This window comes from Gracilinanus agilis, chromosome 3 (assembly GCF_016433145.1).
Source record: "Gracilinanus agilis isolate LMUSP501 chromosome 3, AgileGrace, whole genome shotgun sequence".
Lineage (NCBI taxonomy): Eukaryota > Metazoa > Chordata > Mammalia > Didelphimorphia > Didelphidae > Gracilinanus > Gracilinanus agilis.
Window position 1 is genome coordinate 624,947,125 of NC_058132.1, and position 13,816 is coordinate 624,960,940.

Below are 13,816 nucleotides of genomic sequence, written 5' to 3' on the forward strand. Positions count from 1 at the left end.
ATTCTTCCTTTTTTTTTTTGCCTCTGGCCTATCACATTCCATATCAGCTAGATTTGTTTTGCAATCCAATTTTGCTTTAGTCTCCAGATTTTTGATTTAATAATATATGAAATTCCCACATGAATTTCCAAGTTTACTTGCCTCTAAGGTAGATTCTCTGTTCTCTATGCTATGAAGCTTTGGTGTTATTAGCTGTTGAAATGGAGAATTAAATGAGTTTGACATCACTTGAATGACTATGAATCATTCCAGGATTGTCTCAGGGGATCTAGATGGAATAATTCACTATCGTGGATTAAAACTTATTTTGTAAAGTTTGTTTTTTCCTAAAAGACAATTTTGATGGATCTGCGGATCTCATCAATGTAGGTATTCTCTTTAGCAGTACAGACTCCTTCCCATCTGTGCCATCTCCTTTCATGTGAGATTGTTCTCCACGTCCTTCTGTAAATCCTTCATGGGGGCTTTACCCAGCACATTGGGGGAACTTCTTCAGTTCTCTTGACAAAGGGATCAGAAAGGCCACCAACTTTTCCTGGCCATCCTCAGCAAGGACATTTATGTTCTTATGTTTCTTTGAAAACGTCATGATTAAATGAACAACATATACATTGGTTAGACACTAATTATTTATTTTTATATACTTACTGCATCAGCTGGTAAATTGAGGCAAGATACAAAGAAAAATGCATCAAGGTACAGATTGTTGCCTTTCTTTAATCTCATATGTTTTCAAATTAATGCTTAGTTTAATTCTTTTACCAAGATTATATTTTATTTTATTTTAAATTATATTTTTATTTTTATTTTGAATATTTTCCCATAGTTATATTTTTCATGTTCCAAGATGATATTTTAAAAAAAAACTTATGCATGCACTAAATGTTTTCTTATTGTCAATGACTCATAAAATGTAAAAAATCTACCAGGCTGCTTTTTTTTCCTGCTCTGAGTTAATTATCTCCAAGCTAAATGGCACAGTAGATAGAGAACTGGATCTGGAGTGCAAAGTTAGACTTTGATATTTACCAGCTCTGTGTGACCCTGAGCAGGTCATTTAACCTCTGTCTACCTCAGTTTCCTTACTTGTAAAATGGATATAATACCAGGGCTGATGTCTCAGGGTTATGAGGAGGATGTGATGGGCTTTTTCAAACGTTATATAAATGCCACCTATTTTGTTAAACGTTTCCAGTGTAAAATATTTACCTATCTCCCTCCTTCTAATGTTAGAGGCTTTCATTTTACCCAAGGGAATTCTACTTTTTTCTCTAAGAGGTGTCTCTCCACATTTTTTTTCCCTGACCTCGCCACCCCCATTCCTCCATTTCTTCCAGAGAACCCGATGCCAAATACCCCCAAATAGAGAGATATTGTGCATGAGTTCTTTAAAATATAGATAATTTACTGGTAGGCAAAAACTCTTGTAATAGTTATAACCAAGCCAAGCAACACTGGTCATGTTGAAGAAGTGTGTCAACAGAGGCTTCTGAAATACTAAAGAAGTGACTCTTCATTGGTATCATAAAATTTTCAAAATGCTGCCTTTTAATGGATTGTTGGGAGGGTTTTTTTGGTTATTTTTTTTGTTGTTTTTGCTTTTTTTTTTTTTTAATGAAATAATTTACTCTTGTAACTAAAAAGACTGTAGCTCTCTACTCAGGCTTCTGGATACAAGTGACTGTAACACTTGCAATGTGTCCAAAATGTGCACGTGGCTACATTTTTAACCAGTGCTAAAGGACCAATTTATTGATTATGCTTGATCAGCTGAGAGTCTGATAGAATTCTCCCACATTATGCAATGATCATCATCCTTAGCCCTGGTCTTGTGCTTTAAGGTTTGTAAAGCATTTTATGTATGTTTTCTTTTTAAGATTCTTAAGGGGGATGATAAATTCTGTTATCTCTATTTTACAGATAAGGGAACCCTCTGGCTGATAATGATTTGATAATTTAGTCCCACAGTAAAGGGGGGGAACAAGATTCAAACTCAAAGGGTCTTTGTGACTCCTTTGTTGATAACTCTTATCTTCTGTGCCAACTAATTGCCTTTATCATTTTCATTAAAAAACAAAACAAAAAATGTCTACTGTTTATATGGAACATTTATCTTGCCATCAGTAGCTATAGGGTTGCTGATAATTTTCCCTAAGATCTGTTTCAAAAAAAATTTTTTTTAAAACAACTGCTTGATCACACAGTTTGATGGGAATATGATTGGGGATATAGACTCTAAAACAGTGATTCCCCAAAGTGGGTGCCACTGCCCCCTGGTGGGTGCTGTAGCAATCCAGGCGGGGAGCAGTAATGGCCACAGGTGCATTTATCTTTCCTATTAATTGCTATTAAAATTTTAAAAAATTAATTTCCAGGGGGCTAAGTAATATTTTTCTGGAAAGGGGGCGGTAGGCCAAAAAAGTTTGGGAACCAATGGTATAAAGGCAAATATCAATACTATAGAAATAAGTCTTGATCAATGACACATGTAAAACCCAGTGGAATTGTGTATTGGCTATGGGGGTGGGAGATTTGGGGGAGAGAGAAAGAACATGAATCATGGAACCGTGGAAAAAATTTTCTTAATCAACAACAAAAAAATTAAATAAATAAACAAAAAGTGATCTTACACATGTAAACAAATGAATGTCTTTAATTACAAGGTTGCACTGTAAAGGTAGATTTTGGTTTCTCAGCTAATTGATAATGAAGGCCTGAAGTTCTTTGAGTAACTCCACCTCCCATTGTGTATATTAATCTGTATTATTCCTGCTGCATTACTTAATCAATCTATATGAATTAATTTATAGGAGAATCACTTGAAGCTATTTTACGTATGATTCATCAAACATTTTTTTCACTTTGGCTGTCTTTTCAGGCTGCACCAATGTTTATCTTGTCGAATGAACCTTTTTACAGATAACAGTTCTCAGTTGCATAATTCTATAATGCCAGCAGGCTCTCAGATCATAGATGTCAGAGTTTGTTTCTTGTTAAAAGCAGTTAATTTTATTTGGGAAAAAAATATCTCAGCAACATCATGTACACTTTCGATGTATTTCAATCTGTTAGGTTACCTACTAAAGCATTTTTACAAAGCAAATGTAGAGGCCTTTCCATCTCTTCAAATATAGCCCATGGGAATCCCCGCGATAAATATAGAGGATTATATTTTCTGGATTTGGGCTTTTTTTACTTTTATTTCCATATTTCTGCCATTGAAACTGTCTCGTCTCTTTGCTTGTTTTAGTCACAGCTCCTCAAGGGTATTTTCTTTCCAAACCTGTAATCTATTTGTCAATCATGAAAGAATATTAACTTTGCTTTAAAAAATCCAGGACAATTAAAACTTTAAAATACTGAATTTTAGTTTATTTAAAATATATTATCTGACTATTCTTGAGTTATTTCAGTTTCTTAAAATTCATAGGGCTTTTTAAAAGCAATTTTTAATGTGCTCAACAAAGCGAATGACATGTAGAACTATAACATGATGGTACTTTTAAGTTTCCATAAAAGATTTTAACTTTGAGTTTACACAATGCAGTGTTGAAAGCATGTGACATTTAGCTGCATTATGAACCTATATTGTAATAAAAAAATGGCCAGTAATTTTTACATTGTTTTATGCCTCCCTTCTCTGTGATTAGAAAAAAAAAATCTTGAACCCTTGGACTCCATCTCCCAGAATTCTTTCCTTGTCCCAAAATTCGTTTTCCCTTTGTCCTCATGTTTGTGTTGTCATGTTGTTTGTATATAATTTCTATTACTCCTCCCTCTCACTCTCTTTTTTTTTGTGACTATGGCTGGGTTAGCACCTTTTCTACTCTAGCTTTTTTACTTTAGTTATTATTAATAAAACTTTATAAAATATAATAGTTATTGTATATTAATTTTAATCTTCACACTCCCCAGTTTTATACAAAGCTGTACAAAGTAGGCTTTTCTCTAATCATGATAGCACAGAAATAGGATTCCAACTCCTTACCAGAATTTGAAACAAACTTCAATAATGAAAAAAAATTAGCACACAGAAAAATAAGCATTTACATATACCACAGAGCATAAAAAGAGGATTAGCTATGGAGAAGCTTCAGTTCTTTACATAATAAAATTGTAGACTAAGGTCCAAGAGCTGAGTGATTTCTGGAGCTACAGTTTTGTCATTAAATCTTACTTTCTTCCAGATCCTTCCCCCTTCTTTAAAAAAGAAAGTCTATAAGAAAATACATTTATATCAAGATAACTTTGATATTAGAGGACTTGGGTTCATATCTTGCCTCTGACACTTACCACCTCTGTGGTCTTGGCAAGTGACCAATTTGTTCCTCAGTTTCCTTATCTGTCAAAAGAGGACTAGGTGCCCTCCAAGGTCTCTCCTACCTGTCACCATATCTGTGATCCTCTGAGGATCCATCAGGCCTCTCCTATTATCAAGTCTTAACATTTCAGGTATGTTTCTCCAGTCTTTTAGTACTCATTTTGTTATCCTTTTTTTGCTCACCAAAGTGATGGTATGAACACTTTTCTGCACCTGGTTTCTAACCGAGGGTTTTTCCTTGAAAATAGTATTTCCCATAAACAGGCCTAGTTCCTGAGAGTCCCTTCCTCTCCTGCTCTGGCACTATTCCAAGTTTTCCTATTGAATCAAGAATTTTTTCAATTTCCATTTCAGGGGGCGGGAAAAAAATCTAAGAGTTTGGAGGACATTTTGTAATTCTCTCCAAAAAAAAAAAAAAAATCACACACGTTATCACCTTGCGAGAAGAAACCAGATTGACTCTTGAGCCTACCATTGATGAATTATATGACCTTAGATCAGTCTTTTAGATCATCTCTCTGACCCTCAAGTCTTGAAAAATGAAGGGATTATTATAGAACTCTGATTCTGTGAATTGAAAAAGGCACAGTGTTAGAATGTAAGATCAAGCCAGAAATACATATTTGATGAGTATACGTTGTTCTGATTTACGTTTCATTTTTATTTCAGATATAACTGCTTTGGGGATCCTTTTGGAGTTTGAAAATCACATCATACTTTGCTTCCATTGTATTGGTCTCCTGAACTTTATGCACCATGCAGCGGAGGGCGAGAGATACTCCTGTTGGCCTGCTTTTACTGGCTTCTCAAATTTTCCAGGTCGGGATCACTAATATCCCCCCTGTCACTCTGGCATGTTTAGCCCTCAGTGTCTTGCTTTTTCTGAAACCCCTGAAGCCTTTCTACTCGCTTTGCCTAAGTGTGGAATCGTGTTTTGAGAAAAAAGATTGGCAGCGCCTGCTGCTTGCTCCTTTCCACCATGCAGATGACTTGCATTTATATTTCAATATGGCGTCCTTGATTTGGAAAGGACTCACACTGGAAAGAAGACTGGGGAGCGTTTGGTTCGCCTGCGTCGTCTCAGTCTTCTCCATCCTCTCTGGTGTGGTCTACCTGGCCCTGGAATATTGTATTGCAGAACTTCTGGACCAACCTGAACACAAAATGTACTGTGTCATCGGTTTCTCAGGTAAGGCAGGAAAAAATCCATTTATGGAGATCCTCAGGAAGGGGCAGTCGTGCCCTTTCACTAAATAAATGTGTGTTCTCCATGGGGAATGGCCATTTCATTGCTCTCTAGGAAGGATATCGGTATGGTAGAGAGAGTAATCAGAAATGATGGAAGGGACTCAAGTCTTTTGTCCAAATGGGGATTGCTTGAAGGAACGAGGAATGGTTAGCCTAGAAAAAAACAGCTATTTTTTTTCCAATAGAAAAAAACAAGAATTTGAAGGGCTGAAGGAATATGGAAGAAGGAATTCTTCTTCTCCTTATTACAGAAGGCAGAACCTTGAGTACAAACAATGAGTAGAAGTTGCAAAGAGGCAAATTTGATGTCAGGAAAAAAAATATTCCAACAATTAGAGCTGTCCAAAAGCGAAATGGACTACTTGGGAAGGGAATGAATGAATGAAAAATGTATAATAAGCACTTACTCTGTATCAGATATTGTGCTAAATACCAAGAATTCAAAAATAAAGAGAAAAGTAGTCCCTCCTATCAAGGGCTTATATTCCAATGAAGAGCTCCTGATAGATATGAATAGAAATGGATTTGGGATAGAGGCGGTCAGGGAGGGTCACTCTTGTTGGAAAATGACAAGAGTTAGTGACTGGGCCATAGATAGAAAAATAGCCCATCTGCAGGGGACTAGATGGCTGGGGTAGAGGAGAAGCTTTGTTTTGGTTTTTGTTTGTTTTGCTTCATTGGACCCTTATTCTAGAATGAAAAGAGGCACTTTTGGAGGTGATCCCATCTCAGCCAGGGGAGAAGAAGATGGCAGGAAAGGTGGGAGTGAAGTGAAGCATGGCTGGGACTTCAGCTGAAATAGTGGTCCCATAAAGATATTGAAAAATAGAGATGTTTTCCTTTCCTCCCCACCCCCAGGCCTCCATTATTTGGGAGGAACTCAAGCAGAAACTAAATAATCCCTTTTTGGGTGTGTTGCAGTGGAGAATGTTATAGAGAGAAGAGGGGAAAAGTAGTCTGAGATTCCTCCTAAATTTGTCATTTTTTGATTTGGGGATGGAATGATGACCAGCATTTTTTAGGGAACGGGAAGAAACAAAGTATGATAGACAAACCCTGATTTGGAATCAGGAGATTTTGGCTTATGTGCCCCTTCTGTCCCTCAGCTGGCCAATTTACTTAGCCTCAGTTTCCCCATCTGTGAAGTTAAGATTGAACTAGGTGTTCTTTTTAGTTTCTACCAGAGTTCACATGCTACAATTCAAGGAGGAAGACTGAATGTTGTCAGCAGTGATGAATTAAAGTTAAGGGGATCACTTCTTTCCCGTGATGGGCTCCCCTAATTATATAGACGTGAGGCCACAGAAAGTGGTTTGGTGTGAAGCGTTAGGCTACAATCCTAGACTTCTGCTTCAGGAATCAGCAGATGATGCTGGACTGTACAGTGGGCTAATTTTTGCCATTAGCATTCATAGAAAATTAGACCGAATCATTTGCTATTGATACCCAGTTGCTTGGGATAAGGTTTTTCAAAGTTGTTGAGCATTTCTTTGACTAATTTCTGTTTTCTTGACCTCCCCCTTTTTTCTATCTAGATTTTCTTCTAAATCATTAACATGATTTAAATTGTGTATTTTAAGATTCAGGGTATAGATTGCAGGAGGACAGAAATGCTTTGTAAGAAGTTCCTCCTTCCCTTACTATATTTCTGAACATCTCTCCCTTCCCCTAGTCCTTATACTATAGTATGTCTGAGAAGTATTTTTGATGGTATAATAATAATAGTGATTATCATTGATATAGTACTTTAGGGTTGACAAAGAGTTTTTCATATATTATCACATTTGATCTTAAAATATTTTTGCTCCCCTTTTACTGATGAGGAAATTGACAATGACAAGATGATGACTTGTCCAAAGTTACATAGTAAGTTTCTGAGGTAGGATTTGAACTCAGATCTCCCAATTCCAAGTCTACTATGTATCTACTATCTCCTTAATGCCATCTACTTGTTTCCAACTTTTGCTTTAAGTCAAGAAGATAGCATATAGTTGTGCCCATAATAGCCCATTGCTAACACATTCCCTTCTGAATTAAATTAGCCTGAGGAATAATTCCATTGAATCATTGTCTTCTTCCAAAAAGCTGGCTTGATGGGTTTGGTGGAAATACAGAATCATTCTTAGCAGTAAGTGGTGGGGAATAAAATAGTCCTTCTTTTGTTTTTAATTGGTTTTGATTATACAGTTGCTAATGCCATCTGTGTGGGGCATATTTCATTTTTTAAATAATATGTATTTATGCTTTTTTTTCCTTTTTAGGAGTCTTATTTGCTTTGAAGGTTCTTAACAACAATTATAATCCCGGAGGACACACAAATATTATGGGAATATACATACCCAACAAGTATGCCTGTTGGATAGAACTGATAATGATTCATTTACTTGCCCCAAAGTAAGTGTTCACTACATATATGTATATGTATATATATAAAAATATATATTTTTTTGAGAATCAAAATGGAGGAGCTCAATTTTGGCCATGAAATGCTTCAGGAGAAATGGAATTAACTCCCATTATATTGTTGGAAAGTATTACATGCTCATTTCTAATAATGCGTACTGATTAGAAGAGTAGCCTCACAGAATGTTTGAGGTGGAAAGAATGCTAGAGATTGTGCAGTTTAGCTTTATTGTTTTATATATGAGGAAATAGAAACTCACAGGGATGCAGAAGTGGTAGAACTGGAGCTAGAATCTAGGCCTCCTATTGGAAAAATACCATAATAACTTCCTCTGTTTTTGTTTTTGTTCATTTTGTTTTATTGGGCCCATAGTCTAGAATGATTTTGGAGGCGATCCCATCTCAGCCATCACTACTTATAGCAGGACTTTCAGTCAACCAATAAACATTTTCTGTTAGAACAATGAGGTGGCACAGTGGAGAATGCCAGCTTCAGACAATTACTAGTGAATGACCTTAGTGAGACACTTAGCTCCTCCCAGCCTTAATTTACTCACATGTAAAATGGAGGTGATAATAATAGCACCTATCTTAAAGAATTATCATTTTGGGGGCAGCTAGATGGCTCAGTGGGTAGAGCTCCAGGCCTGGAGGCAGGAGGTCCTGGCTTCAAATATAACTTCATATACTTCCTAGCTGGGTAAGGGTAAATCACTTAGCTCCAATTGCTCAGCCCTTACCATTCTTCTGCCTTGGAACTAATACTCAAAATATTGATCCCAAGGCAGAAGGTAAGGGATTTTTAAAAATTGTCATGTGGATTAAATGAAATTATATTTATAAAGTTCTATATAAATTCTATCTATCATCATCATCATCAATAATAATTATTATTTTATTATGTACCAGATATTTTTCTTGGGAATCAAAAGTCAAAAATGAAACCATTTATACCCTTAAGGTACTTAACATTTTATTGGAAGATTTAATATTTATTATTTATGCATATGTATATGTGGATATTTATATACATGTAAGTACATGTGTGTATACGCACAGAGGCAAATTTTATATATAGGTATATATGTGTACACAAAATATTTGAAAGCAAGGGTACACTACTAGTAAGAAACTAGACATTTTTGCTTTCAGTATCCTGTTGGTTGGGAAAGAGGAGACTGTGGGATAAAGGAAGAAAAATTTGAGATTAAAGAAGAGATCCTCAGAAAGGGGGATCATGGCATCATAGATATAGAGCAGGAGGGGACCCCAGAAGCCATCTAGTTTCCTGGCAGCCAGTGACAAAAGCAGGATTTGAATCCAGGGTTATCCGACTTCAAATACAATTCTCTTTCCCCTGCCTCTCAATATATCTTCTTGATTTATACATTTAATAAGAGAGTGTTTACCTTTATTTGAGAATAGTCTTTTCTTTCCAAGCCTGTCAGGCTGTGAGATTGTATAGTTTTCCGGCCTTCAATCTCCCTTTGGTGCTGATTCCTGGTCTTGGACAGACATCATTTGAAACATATTGTTCTCCACTGGCAGTTTAGCTAAGAGAGTATAACAGAATCATCAAAGTTTTCCCTTTAAAAAAAGTCCAATAATGTCTGACCTTTTATCATTTGAATAGTTCTTTCTCACCTTGTCACACCAAAGGGCCTCTGACAGGTTTGATCTAGCTTGGGATGGAAAGCAGGGGCTTTCTCTAGAGACACTTCTAGATGACAGTCTCCAGCTAATATTCATATGCAAATTCTTTTTCTTAGCACTTGAACTTTGAGATCACATAGTGAATCTATTGAACAAAGGTTCTTTAGCATTCTTAGGCCACTATTTCTGAGGAATTCTGCTTCTTATCATTAAAAAAAGCAAGCCTTGTTTTAAGTGGTATTCCCACTGTGAGGAGAAAGACTTGACATACTGAACGGGAAATGATGCCAAACTTCTCTGCCTTCAGGTTGGTAAGGACAGTGCTTTAGATTTCCAAGAATAGGGGCTTTGAATGATAATTTTGTATGTCCATACATCTGCATATGTATGTGTACAGATGAGGTCTGAGGAAAACAATGGACAAGGGCAGGGGATTGGGAGTAGCTAACTACAAGCCAGTGGGAATATGAGAGCAGAAACATTTTCTGTTTTGTTTTATGATTTATATTCCTATAACCAATCAGAATTTTCATCCGACATAATCTCTTTCTTTAGATGAGAGCCTGCCTTTGTCAAGGGAATCTATGGCTTCCCTTTTGGAAGTAAAGGAAAGCTGTTAGACAGAAATATTTAAGCAGAATGCTGGCTTGAAGAAAGCAGGGTTGGGGTCAGGTTGTTTTTCTCTGGTGCTGATTTTACCAAACTTACTGACACTTTAAATGGTCCACCATTAGCCCTGCTAAGGTGCATTAAAGCTATTAGATTATCTTGGCAGGGGTATAGCCTATCAATAACTTGTGTTGTGTCCTCTGAAGCCATATCATATAGAAATTTATTTAAATAAAGTTTATTAGACTTAATTAATTAATTAATATTAGACTTAATTTGACTACAATTATTTTATGGGGAGAAGAGTCACCAGCTTTATGTAGGGAAGAAGTGCATTTCATTTCTCCAAAGATTTGTGATCATTGCAAGATAAAACACCTATTCGTAGTGTGCCAGGTGTGGGCGGTAGAAAAGACAAAACAAAGCCAGAGCAGGGTTTCTTAACCTGGGGTCCCTGAATTTTTTTTAAAGACATTTCAAAATAATCCCGTTCTTCTGTAATTCTATGTATTTTATTTTATACATTTTAAAATATCATTCTGAGAAGGACTGCATAGGCTTCACTAAGGGGTTCATAAAGCATATGAAAAGTTAGAAACCCCTGCTATTGTAAAAAGCACACTGAATTTGGAATCAGAGGACCCTGTGACTATGCTACCTTTGGGACCTTGGGCAAGTCATTCATTTTTCTCATCTCCAAATTCAGGGTTTTGAATCTCTAAGATTTCTTGTCATTCTAAATCTAAATCTAAAAAAAGGGGAAGAGGATTGTTTGCTATGGAGCTGGGTTTGGGGGCTGGGAGAATCCCAGGGAGGCAGCTTCTGGGCTCCTCTCGCCATTCTGAATAGATCCATGAATTAGAAGGAAGGGATGTCATAGTAGCTGCCATTTTCCAATTGACCAGATCACTTCTCTGGTTGGGGATATCAAAACTGCCCTGTTCTATTTATTTATTTTTATTATTTATTATTGCCCCTCTTCTGGACCAAAACCTGATTCAGGCCAAGTACAGTGGTTCAGACACCGGACTGGAACAAAAGGAGACACAGAGGTCCTAATGTTTAACAAAAAGAATGGTAGCAAGAGGCAGCCCTCCCCTTCTCCATATGGAAATGGATCTGATTAGAAGGGGTGTGCTGACTCATTTCCCTGGCATTGTTACATCTATCTAATTCCAGAGACACAAATTACCACTGGCCAGCTGGGATTTTTATGCCCCAGGCACCCCAGAAGCTGCTTGAGTGAGCCCTGCTCTCATGAAATGATCAAGGCTCAGGTGTGGCTTCTCTACCTGTCTGAGAAAAACTAGCCCAGCCCATGTGTCAAGGACTCTAGTCAGTGTGGCTCCTACCACAACCCCTGTCTGGCTGATGGGAAAACTAATACTCAGAGAGGTTGTGGCTTTCTCAAAATAACACAGCTAACTTGTTGATAGAAGTCAGACTTCCTGACTCCTAGCCCAGTACCCTTACCACAGTATCACATACCAGCATCATATAAACACTTAGTGTTCACAGAAGAAATAAACCTTATGCAGCCTATCCACAAATGGGCATCTGAAAGACCTCATCATTTATGTCTTCCATTTGGATTACATGTTATACTTTCTTCAAGATGGTGGTGAATACCTTTGGAGCCTACGTGTCTCTCTTTTTTATGCCTTGAGAGGTAATGATAATTAGAGGATTTTTTTTAACAAAGTCCCTCTTCATATAAGAGTTAACACTTTCTTTGAACAATCCTATGAATTGGGCAGCTCAAATATTTTCATCCCCACGATACAGAGGAAGAAACTGAAGTCCAGGGTGTATATGTAGCTTGGCTGAAGCCACATCTAGCTAATGGTAGAGCCTGGATTAGAATCTGAGAATAGCATCTGTGGGTCCAGTGTTCTTTCTGTGACATTATTGCCACCTCCCACATGACGATGATGGATCACTTCTGAGATTGTAGACTGCTTGGCGGCATTATAATTGGGATGTTGCTAATTGGGAATGAGCAATTGAACTTTGACTCTCCTCAAAAGTATTTGCTGAATGAATGAATGTTTGGACCAGTTTTTAAAGTGTATGTTTTCATCACAAGAGTAAGTGATAAAACCTGCTGGCACTATGAGTGCCGTGCTATAACTGACTATGAATCCCATATTCTCTTTCTATTTTTGCTTGGGTCCTTAGGAATGTTCTTTAACATTTAGAAGAAAAGGCAAAATGGAGGTAATAACAGCTCTTGAGAAATCTAGGATGAGAGAGAACAAACTTTGGTTCCAGAACCACAAGATATTTATCTGTACTTAAATCAGTGATATCCAAAGGGTTCCAGCAAAAAGGGAAAGGATTAGTGTTATGTTTTAGATCCACTGATGTCTCAGACATGTCAAAATGCAGTGAAAGTTATGCTGTGAATAATAAAGCCCACGTCCCATCCACTCAGTAGCATGATCCTTGTCTCCTGGAGTTTTATGTCAGAAGGGTGGAAATCAGGCAGGTTTGGGGGGAACCCAGGGAGAAAAGCCCACCACCACGATTCAGTATTCATTTATGATCTCTGCAATTAACATTCTGACCAAATACCTTGTTACCTCTACCTTCTTTTGTTGTTCAATTTTTATTTTTTAAAGCTGTGTCCAGTTTTTACCCCCTCTACATGTTTCAGCTCCTTGTATTCTGTCTTCCCATTAGAATGTAAAGCTCTGAGGGCAGGGAATATCTTTTTGCTTGTATTGCATTCCCAGGGCTTATCCTCTTAAACTGTGTGTTTGATAAATGCTTTTTGATTTATTCCTTCACTGACTGATGAATCAAGCAGTTGACTTTCCCTGTGTGCTTCCATTCGGCTTTGGTGAAAGGAGAACAATTTATCGATCAGTCTTCCTACAACGTCTAATTTTGCATATTTTGTTCAGTTGTATCCAACTCTTTGACGCCATTGAAGGTTTTCTTGGCAAAGATCCTGATCCTGGAAGGGGTTGCCATTTCCTTTTCCAGCTCATTTTACAGATGAAGAAACTGAGGCATAGGTCAGTGACTTGCCTAAGATCACACAGCTAGTAAGAGTCTGAAGTTAGGTTCGAACTTGGGAAGGTGAGCCTCCCTGACTTCTATGCACTGTGGTGCCACACAGCTGCCCTTCTTGAGAACTTGCCAGTTACTAGCACTGAAGAGAGAATGAGCTGATTACTCTGTCCTTGAACAGAAGTCTGACAGCTAGAATTTGAGCCGTCATTCCGAAATGACCAGACATATATTTGCAGTTCAGGTTTTCCTTTAACCAAGGTATATCCCAAACCCTCCATCGCCTTTAGTTAATGGTTTGTTCAACTACTGTGATCACATAATAATAGCTATTATTATAATAACTCATTACCTGGTTGTCCATGGTTCTGGTGATGGAAATTTCTAAGCCCTTTCCAACTTGGAAAGGGCTTTGAGAACTTGAATTCCTTTGGCGTAGCTTTAGAGAATCCAAAGTGACAGTCATTTCCACACCTCCATGAAACTCTGTAAGCAGGACTTTCTTGGAGAGAGAGAGAGAGAGAGAGAGAGAGAGAGAGAGAGAGAGAGAGAGAGAGAGAGAGAGAG

The 13,816-nt window shown here is 37.4% G+C and overlaps 1 protein-coding gene across 2 annotated transcripts in view; it reads left to right on the forward strand.

The window, feature by feature from the left end:
* The first annotated feature begins 5,028 nt into the window (after window positions 1-5,028).
* Window positions 5,029-13,816, forward strand: part of RHBDD1 (rhomboid domain containing 1) — a 126,327-nt gene continuing 117,539 nt past the window's right edge. For both annotated transcript variants that reach the window (XM_044670794.1, XM_044670795.1), the window contains exons 1-2: window positions 5,029-5,510; window positions 7,831-7,963. In XM_044670794.1, coding sequence (XP_044526729.1) covers window positions 5,078-5,510; window positions 7,831-7,963 — 566 coding nt within the window. In that variant the 5' untranslated portion in view covers window positions 5,029-5,077. The remainder of the gene's footprint in view (window positions 5,511-7,830; window positions 7,964-13,816) is intronic.